We start from the raw sequence: 15,156 nt of genomic DNA, 5'->3' as shown, positions 1-15,156 counted from the left end.
AATCATAACAAATGAAGCAATAAGCTGAACTCTCAATTTTCAAAGTGGAATACTACTCATCAATAAAGAGAAGTACTACTAACGAACTAAAAAATAAATGAAATTAATAAAAAATATTCTAAAGCTAATGGAGCTAAACACAAAAGATGGAGTGATGGGGGAATCTCTGCTTGAGATTCTGCAAAATGAATACTTGAAAATGGAAACAATCAAAACAGCACAGAACTCGGGGTGCAGGACAGGGATAATAGAGGAAGGAGATGATGGAGAACTTCCTACCAAGATACAGACACTGAAGGTCTACTGGTTAGATGCAAATAGCTATCTACCAAGAGTGTGGTAAAGTGGACATTTACGTATGGGTACCTGTTGCGGCAAAAAAGAAATGAAAAGAAAGATCCGTGTATTAGACATGGTTAGATGCGTGGGTGAAGTAATATTGGCACAATTTTGAAACTAAGTGACTGGTAAAAACTACCATGCTGTCTGACATTATACATATACATATACATATACATATATATGTGTTTGTATATATATGTGTTTGTATATATATGTATATACATATGTATATATGTATATATATATGTATATCAGACAGCATGGTAGTTATATATACATGTATATATATATGCATGTATATATAACATTTTTCAAAATATATCTATCACCAAAATACATGATTAAAATTTTCAGACCATCAAAGTTATGCTTCTCAGGACCCTATCTATGTTCAAGCACATTTGTGAAGAGGCACAAAGAGCCCCGCCCCCATGCTTCTCACGGGGAATTTAATACCACTCATTATTTTCTCCGCTCCCCTTGCCTCCAGCTCCACATGTCTCCTTCCTAATGGGCCATCAGAGTGAATGTGATATGGCTGTTTCGACTACCACCAACTCCCAAATTAATTCTTTGCTAGTCCCTCACATAGCTATTTCTAGCAAACACTGGGCACAGATGGGGAAATCAGGACTTCTGCCTATGCAGGGAACAAAGGGACCTGGCAGATCCCAAACTTGGCCTTTCTTTTATCACTCTCTGAAGACAATATTCCATAAGTTAACAAAAAAGCAGAACCATACTTTTTTAAATCCTGATATTTTGAAGTAATACATTCATTCATTTTTTTTAACCTTCCTTATTTCTCAACAACACAGGGAGGTTTTCAGAAGAGTGAAGTTCAGAATAACAACAAGTGCTGGTGGTTAATGTGTTTGCTAAGACATCACTCAATGGGTTTTAGTTATCTAAATTTTGCCTGAGGAAAAAGATTCAGTTTTCACATTTCACGTCCAAGGCAGATGTGCCACACAGAGACAGAGGACAAATCAGGCTCAGCCACAACTATTTAAAGGTGTAATACATAAATACCGACCTAGGTCACAAGAGGATTAGAAGTGGACTTAGGTTAGGAATCTTCTTGACAAACCCTAGGAATTGCCTCAGTATCAGGGTCAGTTAGTTCTGTATGAACAGCCTAAAGCAAACACTGAAACTAGCTAACATTAAAGATCCAAGATTAGGCACTTTATCATCTGTACTTACAAATCTTTCATATAACATTCATTTTTACATGAATTCTACCAAAAAAACTTTACAAGATGTTAACTCATCTGCAAGTACTTGGGAAATGAGTGTTCCCTGACCATCCACCTTTGCACATCCAACAACAGATGAGTGTCTAGACATGCCAAGTGCTCTCCTAGGTGACGGAAGAACAGTGGTGACCACAACAAAGTTTATGCTCTAATAGGCTTACTGAGAAAGGTCTGTGATATGGCTCAGCAGATCAAGGGGATTGCCACCAAGCCTGCCGACCTGAGTTCAATTCCCAACGCCCATGTGTTGTTACAAGGAGAACCAGATCCTTGCAAGTTGTCCCTTTGCCTCCCCATGCATGAGTTCTGTGGCGCCTACACCCCCACACCCATACATGCGTACACAAAAGCAAATAAATACAGGGGCTCTTTTAAAAGATGTGTGCTGAGGATAGCAGGTGAGGGGTGGGGGGTGGGGGGGTAAACCAGGGCAGAAGAGGCTGCAGGTTAGGAGTCAGTAAGCCCTAGCCACTTAAGCTTCAGAACTCCTGCAGAGAAAGCAGGAAGTCCGCACCTGAACCCATTGCAAATGAAAGAAGCTTTTGGATTTTGTGGTTTCCATGAAGAGAGCCAAGGGGAGAGCTACAGGAGCTAGAAACCAGAGGGGCCAGGCCTTTTTATAGGAATGTCAATCTGGGTAAGAAACAAAGGTTGAAGTATGACCGACTCACAATGAGCCCGGGGGCATCTTAGCTTCATCTGTGTAAGGGGTCTATCACCATTTAACTCTGTGACATCCCAATAACTGGCCGCAATCTACTCGGTTGTTTTCCTTTGCCGCTGGACTGGGGGGGGCTTAGAGTGTTTGAGGAAGACACAACAGCCATGCTCCTCTTCAGACCTTAGTGTGAACTGCTGGACAGCAAATCCTTTACCTCAATTAACCTAAATAAAACAGGGAGTGGTGGCTTCCGAAGTAATCATCCTTTTCCAACTATCCCTCACAAATACAGAAAAGAAATAGTTTAACTCCCATTCTAAACACAACAGTTTCAAATCATTGTAGTTATTCATAATGTCCATGAGAACGCATTATGCCATGGTAATCAAACCCAATTCACTCCTGTAAGACAAAAATATCAGAAACCTTGAAACTCACCAACACTCTCCCAGACTCCTATTACACTGATGATGTAAGAGATCACTCTGGTTATGAAAACGGAATCTCCGGCTTTCACATAAGCCTCATGCTCTCCACGGCACCAACACTTCCAGTTACTAAAATCCGAGTAAGAACCAAATGCACTGCCTACCTTTCCACTCTAACCACCTTTGAGTGTTATTAATCGGTTTAAGGGGGCGTCAGAAACACATGCTTTCTCCAGTGCACTTTGGTGATTTCATCCCATGCTCAAAGCACTCCAAGAAATTAAATCATGCCGGCTGTGTCATGAATCACAGCTGCCATGCCTCCGAACTGCTCTCTGACGATGAGCAAGCAAGATAAACTAAGACGCTGATTCCACTCTACAGAATTTCATTTTTAGCATCTTCTATAATGTTACTAGGCAGATTTTAAAACAAAAATATCAATGTTATAACACTCACTCATCTTGGGTTTGTGAAACCTCAGCCCACTACCCAGAAAACTGGTGGGGTTTTTTTTTATTTTTATTTTTTAAAACAACTCCCCTTTCTATTCAAAGCCCAGACAGAATTTACAGTGTAGAAGGTAACTAAGTGAGTTGGGGGCTGGGTAAAAGCTATTTAAACAGATAACCCAGCTCTCGCTTACCGAAGAGCTTTAACTGAGGGAAGGGGAACAGAAAATAGAGGACTGTTATGGTCATACATACTACACCGGTATTTCATTGCCCCTACCGAATAAGTCAAGAGATGGCTGATTTAAGTTCCACTACAAGGAGATTCCCCTCAGGGGGAGGGCTGGCTGTGGCACGAAGCATCACTCCAAGCTAACCTACCTGTCTCCCTCCCACTCCCTTCAACTACAAACTCCTGTTTCATTGTTTTCTTTCCTCTCATTGTAGCAAATGCATTTTCCCCTGTTTTTGCAAGCTGCCTTATACCTTTCCTGGGGTAAGAGGAGAAATATAAAGAAATAGAAATCACCCGCCCCCGTTCTAAATTTAAATACAGCAGGCAGGGAGAAACTGCAAAATCCGTGTGGGTGTACACGGCAAGACTGTTTGCACAGTATCTAGGAGAGGATAGAGACGAGAATACTAAAGGGATTTGAGAGCGTGTGTGTGTGTGTGTGTGTGTGTGTACAGAAAGAAGAGGAAAAATAAAAAGATTAGTGGAATCAGGCGCCCACCTGCACCATCCTTACCGCCCACCCCTCAGGCCCCGACCCTTCTGAAGCCCACTGCAGTGCTCTGCGGGGAAGATTTCCCACCCGAGCCAAGAGCCAAAGGCCGAACGGGCAACCTGGGAAGACGCGGAGGGATTGAGATCAGCAAGGATAGGCTAAGCGGAAATAAGGAAGAAGCTAAGAATCCCCGAAAGCCAGACGCGATCGCTGGCACAGATGTAAAGCAGGGCTGGGTTGCTGAGACGTACCTGGAGCCGCCGAAGTAGAGGATGCCCCAGGCACCTCCGGCGTCTCCTCCTCCGCCTCCTCCCGCTGCTTTTGCTCTTGCAGCTGCTGCTGCTGCTGCTGCTGCTGTTGGATGAGGCTGAGGTCGGAGCGGCTGAGTTCGGCTCTAGCGGCCGCGGGGACCAGCCGCGCCTTCAGCAGCACCGCGGCCAGGCCGAGGAGCAGGGCGCAGGGGACGCGCCGGCAGAGCCTCGCCATGGCGAAGAGCCAGGGAGCCACGGAGGCATATTGCGGGGCTGCGGGCGGCGGCGGGCGCCAGGGCTGCGGAACCCGGCCGCACCCGCTCGCTCGCACGCTCGCTCGCTCCCCCTCGCGCCGTCTGCGGTGCACACAGCCTCGGCAGGAGGAGGAGCAGGCCGGCAGGAGGATGGCGAGCCTGCTCTCGCATCCTCGCGCACGTGACCGCCGGGAGGGGCAAGAGGGGGGACCCGGCCCTGTGGCTACCCAGCAAGTGCTCTGAAAGGAGATGCTAGTGCCCAGGCGGTTAGCTAGGCGGAGATTAACAGGAAAGAGTTTCTTTCGGACCCTTAATCTCTACCGAGGCAGCAAGAAAATGTACAAAGTACAATAAAATTCCTTTCACTTGACACCGAGGTAGAAAAGGTGGCACATTAATCACCTTCTAAAGCAGTGAGACAACTTTGGTTCAACAGGCTCCTTTAACGGATAACTCTGCAGTCCCAGGGCCCACTTACAAGACAGACCGATATTCTCCAGACTTTTCTTTTTCTACTAGAATGAGGATTTCTTTCTTCATCATAAATTATTCCTAATTACACGTTTTCTATTTATAGCCTATATTTTTCATGTGTTTGGAGTTTTTGTTTGTTTTGTTTTTTAATGCCTCGCTAGATGTGGTGGCTCGCACCTTTAATTTTAGCACTCAGGAAGCAGAGGCAGGCAAGTATTAGTAAGTTCGAGGCCAACCTGTTCTACATAGCGAGTTCTAGGAGAGCCAGGGCTATAGAGAAAGACCCTGTCTCAAAACAAACAAAATCAAATAAATAAAGTCTTACTTAACAAATACTGAACTAGGGCTAGAGAGATGGCTCAGTGACTAAGAAGTTTAAGGCTGCTCTTCTGAAGGTCATGAGTTCAAATCCCAGCAACCACATGGTGGCTCACCACCATCTATAACAAGATCTGATGCACTCTTCTGGAGTGTCTGAAGACAGCTACAGTGTACTTAACTTATAATAAATAATAATAATAAAACAGACAAAAACTATTTTTTAAAAACAAATATTGAACTAGGTGTTCTCTGTGCATTTTAGTCAGGAACTTAAAATAAGCAAAATAGAATACCTTTGTTCCAAATACTTACTACCTGTTAGGGCAAGCCAATAAATACATAAGCAAAATATAGTCCACCTGTAGTGGTTGCAACTGAAGAAGCAGTACAGGTATTTAGAGGTTACACATAGTTGAATGAAATTAAGTATGGTCTGTGAAAGACACTGGGGAAGGTGGGCTGTACAGAAGAATAAAAATTCACACAGAAATAGTAGTTACCGGGTCGTCTAAAAACTGGAAGTGTGTGTGTGTGTGTGTGTGTGAGAGAGAGAGAGAGGGGGGGGGGGGCAAAAAAGCACAATGTACTTGGGAAAGTTTAAGTTGGGAAAGCAGTTACCAGAGGGCTTGCCTTTTTTTTTTTTTTTTTTTTTTTTTTGCAGTGAAAGGAGCGCAGACTACTAAGCTATTTAAGAATAACGAGCAGACATTTGTGCTTACTGTGTAGGCACTGTTCTGCCATTTCAGCTGGCAACTCCAGCAATCTTGGGTGCTATATAAGCAAGCAGAAATCTGCACTAAAGCCATCTCGGGAGGTTACTCAGGAGAGAGATATCTACCAACCGTGCTTTGTTTTGTTTTGTTTTTTTTTCTTTTTTTGAGGATCACTTTGCTATCATCATGAAAGACAGATTGAAAGGGGGAAGGCAGGGAAGAGAGATGGACACATTTGAGACATTTGTGATAAAACGAAATCAAATAACAAAAAATGGGAATTGTCAAAATGCACAATCCTGAAAGCAAGAGGAAAGGCAGAAGAAATTGGTGTTTAAGGTTGGAGTCAGGGCTGGAGAGATAGCTCAGCGGTTAAGAGCACTGAGGGCTCTTCCAGAGGACCTGAGTTCAATTCCCAGCAACCACATGGTAGCTCACAGTCATCTGTAATGGGTTCGGATGTACTCTTCTGTTGTGTCTGAAGGTAGCTACAGTGTACTCACATATATAAAATAAATAAATCTTAAAAAAAGGGGGGGGTTGGAGTCAGCAGAGATGGATGATTGATGGGAGTTGATGGGGGCGGGGTAGGCTATGTCCTAATTGGAGGTCTCAGCTGCCAGATTGAGATCTTGGGTGGTTTATGATGTTATCAAGTTGTCAGTACTGATTAAAGGATAGAGCCACCTGAAGGACCCCAGCTTTGACAAAAGAGTGTTTTGTGTGTAGAGTGTCTGAGGGAAGTTCTGTGTATAACCTGTCTCATGTGGCTGGTAGAACATTTGAGGTGCTTTTCTTTCTCCCCCGCCCTTCCCATCCTTAAGGTTGGCCCTCTCAAGGTTTGCAGCTTGGTGGAGACAACAGGCTGCCTGCTCAGTGGCGGAGAACTACTGTGGTCAAGAATGTAAAAATGTCCATAAAAAGCAACCTAACAGGTATCTACAAACATTCTCTCCCTATATTCTCATAGCTGCTCTAGAAAGGAAGTCTCCGCTGGGCTGTGGTAGCGCAGGCCTTTAATCCCAGCTGGAGGCAGAGGCAAGGGGAGCTCTGTGAGTTCCAGGCCAGCCTTGTCTGCTGAGTGAGCTACAGGAGCTACATAATGAAACCCTGTCGGGAAAAACAAACAAACAAACAAACACAGTATTCGAAGTGCATCTTAAACAGTGACTTTATCTTAAAGTAAGTAAATGCATACTCCTTTACCAACCTTTTACTGTAGGGCCAAGGCTTCTAGTATCTAACCCCAAAAGCCAAATTATAATGTGCTCCCGTGTTTTCTAGCTTGCTGCCACTTAGTTGTTTTTCCAGCTTTTGTTAGCTGAAGCTATATATATGTACCTCAGACATGGGTCCTTTTCAATAAACAGTCTCTTGTTTGCAAGAATCTTATTTGCAAGAATTTGCAATCCCTTTTTTGGATAAAAAAGGGCTGATGAGGAAGGCGATCTATGACAACGGTATTTAAAATGACAATAAGGTCAGCAATGTTCCTGTAAACACTACAAATGCTCCATTTTAACAAATATTTTAATATCCAATCATTTCTAAAAAGCCATGACCTGTATGTGTTACTTTCCTGCCACTTGAGTTCTGTGTTGATCGGGACAGGAAACCCTAAGCTATTCCTATTAATGTGGTTTCAATGTGTTACATTGTACAATATATGCATCCAGCCTTCTGTTCCCATCTCCTCAAACATTTGTGAGGAGACTGATACACTACAATAGCATTCTTGAAGCATCTTCCTCAAATATGTGTTTAGGATTCTTGTCTGTGTGGAGTTTTCTTGCCTGAAGTTCGTGGGGCCAGCAATGTTTCAGATTCTGTAGCGCGTGCAGTCTTTACCAGTTAAGGGTCTTGACACTGATCGCCAACCTCATAGCAGGGCATTTGAAATACAGGAGCCATGTGGATTTGAGTATTACGAGTGTTTTATTCCACTAGAATTAGAGATACTCAAAGAGGTAAGTGTTGAGGGATGCTTCTGTGCACTGTATTCCTATGCATCCAGAGATCTGGGTGCAGTCTAGACCTGGTATTGTCATGATTATGACACAGATGAAGGAGGCTAGGGCAAGACCAAGATGGCAGGTAATGGGACACATGGCTGGACAATATATAAAAATAATTATAAAACCCACACAATCCAGGTATTGTAGTTACAAGCTGCTAGCCTAGCTTGGGCAGGTTTGGAGCTATTCTAACTTACATCCAGCCATAGGGCCCTTATTACTTATTACTTGCTGTTTCTCCTGTCCACGTGCTCGTGCTCCATCTCCTTTCATGGCCTCCTCTCTCCATGTTCTTTCTTCTTCCCCTCTCTTCTTGCGACCACCCCCCAGCCAGGTAACTGAAAACCCACCTACCACCCAATCGCAGGCTTTAGCCTCCTACTGACCAATTAAGTTGGGGAGTGTTGGTATTCTGTCTAAGCTCCATCCCACACTCACCTGGCAACAGCCAGGTATGCCCCGCCCCATAGACCTGGCCCACTATAAAAGGGGCTACTTGCCCCTCCTCTCTCTCTCACCCTACTGTCAACTCTCTGCCCCTTGGGTTCTCCTCCCCTCCCCCCTCTCTCCACGTGATCATGGCCGGCCCGCACTACTCTCTCTCTCTCTCTCTCTCTCTCTCTCTCTCTCTCTCTCTCTCTCTCTCTCTCTGCCTTTCTCTACTTCCACTATACCACTAACTCCTAACCTCTACCCTGAATAAACTCTCTTCTATACCATGTGTGTGTGTGTGTGTGTGCGCGTGTGGTCCCTCAGTGGGAAGAGGTGCTTAGGCAAGGGCCTGCCTTGGCACCCCCTTCCCCCACACCGCCATGCCACACTCCCTTAACCCCCATTATCTCTTCTTAAGCCCCTTTCATTGGTGCATTGGCCCTTCAGGGAGCAAGGTTATGTAGCATCACTAGGTGTATGTAAGGATCTCCTCTAAGGGAGCAACCAGATCCTGGGGGCTGGTATATAATATTTGAATACATAGCAGCACCAGACCAACTCCAAACAATGTAGGCTGGGAAATGGGTCAGGCCAGCATAGTTGGGTTAGAATAGATCAGAATCTTCCCAGCTTAGTGTGTGAAGCTTTTAATAACTGTAACAGGTCTTCGTGTCATTGTTCAGAGCAAAGGCAGTTGTAGAAAAGCCATATTTTGACATTTGGTATCCTATGTGTTAGACACAGAATCCAAACTTGACAAAGCCAAGCTTAAAGCTGGAGTGAGGTTTAACACAGGAGCCACATCAAAACCCACCAGTATGGGTGGGGGAAGCGTCTCTCCCCTGTGAGCCGGAGAGCTGGGGGGAGCAGAGACTGAGGTCTGAGCTGAACATCAAAAACCGGGAAAAAAGAGAAAAAACACAGAAGAAATCCAAGCACAGACGAACTTCGGATCAGGTTAAGAAATTCTGATTACATGCTGAAGAAAGACATTGGGTACAAAAAAATTATAGGCAGACATAAATAGTTTGAAATTAATAAAGAATTAAGTAAAATTAAAAAGAATAAGATGAAAATGACAATGAAACAGAGTTTGGACCCTGTATAATACTATTTTAGATGGCTTAGAAATAGAAACAGAAGATGGAAAGATCAATAACTTAACTGAAATTGGCTCATACTTTTACAGATAAATACATGTACATATATATATATATTTGTATATATATATTTGTATATATGTGTGTATATATATATATATTTGTATATATATATATATTTGTATATATAATTTAAAGCAACCTGTGAAGTAAAAATAATAAAGTTCAATGCAATAAAAATTGAAGCTCATTTGCTTATAAATGAAAAGATTCTTATCTTTCCAGCCAACTTTTATTTACGCTAAGTGTTGGTGCTCTGTCTAAACTCCACCCCACAGTTACCTGTCAACAGCCAGGTTTGTTCCTCCCCACAGTTACCTGGCCAGGTAGGCCTGGCTCATTATAATAGGGGCTGCTTGGTCCCCCCTCTGTCTCTTACTCTCTTGTCTCTTGACCTCTTGAGCTCTCCCCTCTCCCCATTCCCTCCCCACCCCACATGGTCATGGCGGCCTCTACTTCTCTACTCTCTCCTCCTCTCTGCCTTTCTCTACCTCTACTCTCTTAAATCCCCTCCCCATGCCCCATCCCATAAACTCTATTCTATACTATACCATCATGTGTGTGGTCCCTCAGGGGGAAGGGCTATCTCTGCATAGGTCCTTTGAGGCATCCCCTTCCCCGACACACCTATAGAATATATTCTTATACCACTTTCTCTTTTTATGATCACACGAAGTACTTCTATTTTCTTGGTGAATTTCAGTGTGCAAAGCAGTGGGTTGCACAATGAGATTTCTCAAGTGTATCAAGTACTATGAATATACCCCATGCGATCCTCTCCTCACCCTCCCTTCCCACGATTTGCCTTCCTTTTCCCCTTTAACATTCATGGTTTTTTCTAAATCTGTGCTATGATCAACAGATGAGAGAAACTGTGTGACATCTTTCTGACTGATTTTACTTAATTTGATATTCTCATCCTTTTCCTGCAAATAATAGCATTCTTTATTGCAGAATAAATTCCCACTATAAATACATATTTCATTTATTCATCCATCCATCCATGAACTCCCAGTTTGGCTATTGTGAACAGTATTGAATAGTGCCACAATAAACATGGATGATCAACTGTATTCCGAGTGTTTAGTTCTCCAGGACTGCTAGCGCTGGGGCATATGGTAGTTCCATTCTTCCGTTATCATGGACCCTCCATACTGCTGTCCATAGAAACTACTTTGATTTGCATTCTCTCCAGCTCTGACTAGGAGTTCCTGTTCCACACAGACCACCTAGCACTTGTTTGTTTGCTTGCTTGCTATTATTTCAAGTCAATGAAATGATAAAAATGAGGAATGGATACAAAAAATGTAGTATATTTACACAACGGAGTACTATTCAGCTATTAGAAACAATGAATTCATGAAATTCTTAAGACAAATGGATGGAGCTGGAGAACATCATACTAAGTGAGGCAACCCAGTCTCAAAAGGTCAATCATGGTATGCACTCACTGATAAGTGGATATTAGCCTAGAAACGTGGAATACACAGGACATAATCCACATATTAAATGATGTCCAAGAGGAACAGAGGAGTGGCCCCTGGTTATGGAAAGACTCAGTGCAGCAGTATAGGGGAATACCAGAACAGGGAAGTGGGAAGGGGTGGATAGGGGAACAAAGGGAGGGAAGAGGGCTTATGGGACTTTGGGGGGGGGGGAGCCAGAAAAGGGAAATCATTTGAAATGTAAATAAAAAATATATATCGAATTAAAAAAGATATAGCAAAAAAAAAAAGAAATGATAAAAATGTATTTCCTTCCTAAGAAAGTGGCTTAACACTAGACTACCTTTGCTTTTGTTTGTTAGTTACTTTCCTTTAGATAACTAGCACCCTTAAATTTTTGAACTTGTAAGGAGCTATATCACTACCCTGAAGGTGCTGTTTGATGCATTATTGCTGGTTCCTGTAATTAAGAAACATGAGATCATAGGAGAGAATAGAATCCACACACGAAGCTGGCACCATTTGTTCAAGTTTATTGTACAGTCACAGGTTACACACTGGAGACAAAGCAGAATATGGTACCTGCTTTTACTAACTCAAAACAAGTTAGCAAATGACAGAGTTCAGAAGAGACTCATTTTTTGTCTCACCCAATGTGGGCGATCACGAGAGAAGCCAAAGAAAACTATCTTCCATGTCCTTCCTTAGAGAGCAAAGGAATTGATACACACAGCTTCCAAGTTACCGTAATATACTGAAAGAGTTTTAAAACTGGTAAGGAATAGTTTGTCTTTGACCTAAAATAAAATGCAGATTGGATGGTTCAAAGGTAAAAAACAAAACAAAATAAAACAAAAAAGCAAAAAACAAAAAACTTCTGCCTGTATATCTACAACCACAGCAGAACTGTTCTTTTCTGAGAACAAAAAATACTAATAAATTTCAGATTAAGCTTACTAAATTAATAGTGACTTATATTTAAGTTTCATTACATTGTTATATTGCACGTGAGAACAATGACAAAAGAATTCAAAGATTCAGTACCTCCCCATAAGTCCATGACATATCAGAAATGATAATGAATGCCAATGGATACTGCAGGTGGCATATCCACAGGTTTGTGGTTCAAATAAAAGGACCAAGTCCAAAGAAACCTTTTACAAATCACTAGACATCAAGCAATTTTATTTGCCTTTTTAGATCCCATAATACATTTGTCATCTCCCCTTACTCATCAAATTAAATGTACAAGACACCGACAAGTAAAAACAAAGTGACATTGAGATAGGCAATGGCCATACACAGATACTCTAGAACAACTTACTTTCCTTCTCCTTGAGGCTCTCCCCAGCATTCTTTCACATGGGGACAGATACCACCTTAGCCTTCTATTGCCCTTCAAGAGCCAGCTGCTCTTCCAATCTATACTTTGCCACTGAAGTCCCTCCTTAGGGTTAGACTCACTACAGAAACTCTCACTGTTCTCATAAGGTAGCAGCAAACTCTTGTCTGCTCTTGGTGATTTTCCTCATTGTATAATGTATTCGTGAGGCTTAATTATTAATAAGTAATGTTGTAATACAGGCAGATTTAAGACAATACTATTTTGACTGTTTCACCTTTCATAGTCATTCAGAAAATAATCAGAATTATGATGATAATTAAACACAAGGGGGGAAAGTAACCCTCACACAGATGTTTTAAAGTATCAACTCTAAAATAAATATATCTATAAGAAATCAGTATCAGTGTTAATATTCCTCATGTCAAGTGTCCTCGGGATCAATCCATTTCTTTAATTAACCTAGATTATGAAACTTTTATACTTGGAAATAAATTTTAATTATTGGTAAATTACAAATATGAATCTAAAATAATCTCTTGCTATTTTATTGACTATATGGGATAAGAGATTCTCGACATTTTTTTCCAGAGAGTTAATGTTCAAATTACAGTTTCTAAGTTTACAGAGATATAAATTTATATTTTTTTAAAAGAAAACCTATAGTATTGTTGAAAACTATACATCATGCTAATTTCCAATGACAACATCTTTCAATCTCTAACAGAAAGTTACTCCTTGGCACAAAAGCCATAATAGGAATAACTCTATTGCCAAAGAATGAATTTCACTGATTTTCAGGAAAGGCAGCTAGCATGTTGAAAGACAAAGAAGGTAAAAGTTTGTATAGGCCAACTTCGTGACTGTGTGGTAATCCGAAGTGGCTAAGAGATGCTTAGCCCTAAGGCAAAAGTGTTTCTTGAAAGAATTTAAAGTTATTTGTTTAAAAAATAATTATGATGAGTTTTCAAGCCAAAACTCATTCATTTAAAATTTTATTAAACCTAATATAGGGTCCTGTCTATATTCTAATCTGTGTGACTCACATAAATGTGCTTCATGTTATGAAAATATATTCTCCAAATTAGCTCATCCATATGCACTTGGAATTAACGTAAGATATGGTGAGACAAACTTCGATTATTTTTAAAATGTAGAAAAATATTCAATTATTTAAGAGAAATATTTTTCACTGCTTAATAAGGACAGCACTTTAAAAAGCTATTAAAATTCTCAACCTCCAATGCATAACATGATGTAATTGCACAAAAATAGCTATAATTGATAGTTATCCCGGGGCCTTGAGGAACTGTGAATAAATCACCACCACTTAAGACCGTACCGTGCCTCCTCTGTTGCCTCTATTAAAGCCCCAGAAAAGTAATTTAAATTTAAAAATGTAAGACAGCTGTAGAAGGTTTCAGGAACAAGGACTGCTTACAAAAACACCTTCATAGCATTTATTCTGACAGTGGAGGCAGGTTTTGTGTGTTGCCTTGCTTAACCTGAGGTACTGCCATGCCCTTGCTGGAAACGAGCCAAGCAGCCCCCTTTGGAATGTCCCAGGTATTCCTCGTGGGGTAAGGGCAAGAGATCCAGGTTCCTATAGGTTAGGAAGACAGTCTAGAGTCATTTTCAGTTTTGGAAGTGGAAGGAAATTATGAGGACAGGAGAAAAATAAATTACTACCAATTAAAAGCTCCAGTCCAATTAAAGAACGTATTTTTGATGAGCGACCAGAGTAGAGACCTACAGGGAGTCTCTGGAACTTCTCCACGTTGCAGGCAGCCAAGCAAAGGAAACAGATGTACTTTAGGAACAACTTCCAACCCCAATGTCTTCAATCAGCAGCAGCAGCCGAGACCACACTAGTACTTAACGGGTATTTTTAATTATAAAATTTTCTGCAGAAAATGACTTAAAGGATTTGATATAGAATTTAAATTACAAAAGTTAAAATACAATACAATACAATGCAGACTACACATAAATAAGAACCTAATTTTCATATAAAAATACTGTACCGCTGTTAATACAGGAAACTACTGTTTTTCCTCCCAGTGTGGAGGATTAAATCCTGGGAGTTGCACGTGCTTCAAAGTGAGCTATACTCCCAGGAAAGAATTTTGATGGTATCACATCATTTAAAAATTCTACTGTGTAAAAGTTATTAAAATCTAAGTCTATGCAACTGCAAAGTCTTCAGTAGCTTATGAACTCAACTGTAGTGTAATGTGTACCTGTTCTAAGTACCTGTGCAAACTTACTGATGCTAAGGTCTAAATTTGAACTGCTTTAAAATCTAATTTCCCTAATGTAACATCAAAGAGAGAAACCCCACATAGTAAATTAGAAACAGTAACTCAAGAGGTACTATGCTATATAACCTGGTAACTCAGGTGCCATCTGTCTTATGTACACTGAACAAAGATAATCATTTGAAATTCCATCGCTTAAATGCCTAAAAACATACGTTAGTGTATGCGAAGTAAATGTAATCTGAACTTATTTATAAAGAGAAGTCGATAAATATCCATTCCGATTTTGTGGATAAACTGAGGCTGCCGGGTGCCCTCGGCAATACAGTCCTGGGATTTTATTCTTCCCGAGAGATGTTTAAATCTGCCATCCAGGTGGTAAATCTGCACCAGAGGGTGCAGAAGGGACACCACTTAAGAAGCACGGTTAGGTTTCAGAGTTTCCTTCTCCGTTCTCATGAGGCTGAAGCTGCTCTCTTTCTTGCTCTTCTTGAGGTGGTCGGACACGTTTGAAAAAGCCCATCTGCCAGTTAAAGAAAAAGCATAGTTCTCCTAAGTAACAGAACGCTAAAAACACCCCTGACTCTATTATCACCTCGAAAATTCAAATGGCGGTTTTGT

The 15,156-nt window shown here is 41.4% G+C and overlaps 2 protein-coding genes across 3 annotated transcripts in view; both read right to left on the bottom strand.

Annotated features, from left to right (window-relative positions):
- The window catches only part of Fam171b (family with sequence similarity 171 member B), a 67,200-nt gene extending 62,741 nt beyond the window's left edge, over nt 1–4,459 (bottom strand). The window contains exon 1 of the mRNA XM_052182801.1: nt 4,122–4,459. Within this exon, the coding sequence (XP_052038761.1) occupies nt 4,122–4,356 (235 nt within the window). The 5' untranslated portion in view covers nt 4,357–4,459. The remainder of the gene's footprint in view (nt 1–4,121) is intronic.
- Nucleotides 4,460–11,448: 6,989 nt separating this feature from the next.
- The window catches only part of Itgav (integrin subunit alpha V), a 77,364-nt gene continuing 73,656 nt past the window's right edge, over nt 11,449–15,156 (bottom strand). For both annotated transcript variants that reach the window (XM_052182799.1, XM_052182800.1), the window contains exon 30: nt 11,449–15,058. In XM_052182799.1, the coding sequence (XP_052038759.1) occupies nt 14,963–15,058 (96 nt within the window). In that variant the 3' untranslated portion in view covers nt 11,449–14,962. The remainder of the gene's footprint in view (nt 15,059–15,156) is intronic.

The sequence above is a fragment of the Apodemus sylvaticus genome, chromosome 5 (genome assembly GCF_947179515.1).
Source record: "Apodemus sylvaticus chromosome 5, mApoSyl1.1, whole genome shotgun sequence".
Lineage (NCBI taxonomy): Eukaryota > Metazoa > Chordata > Mammalia > Rodentia > Muridae > Apodemus > Apodemus sylvaticus.
This window is presented reverse-complemented; position numbering and strand designations above follow the sequence as displayed.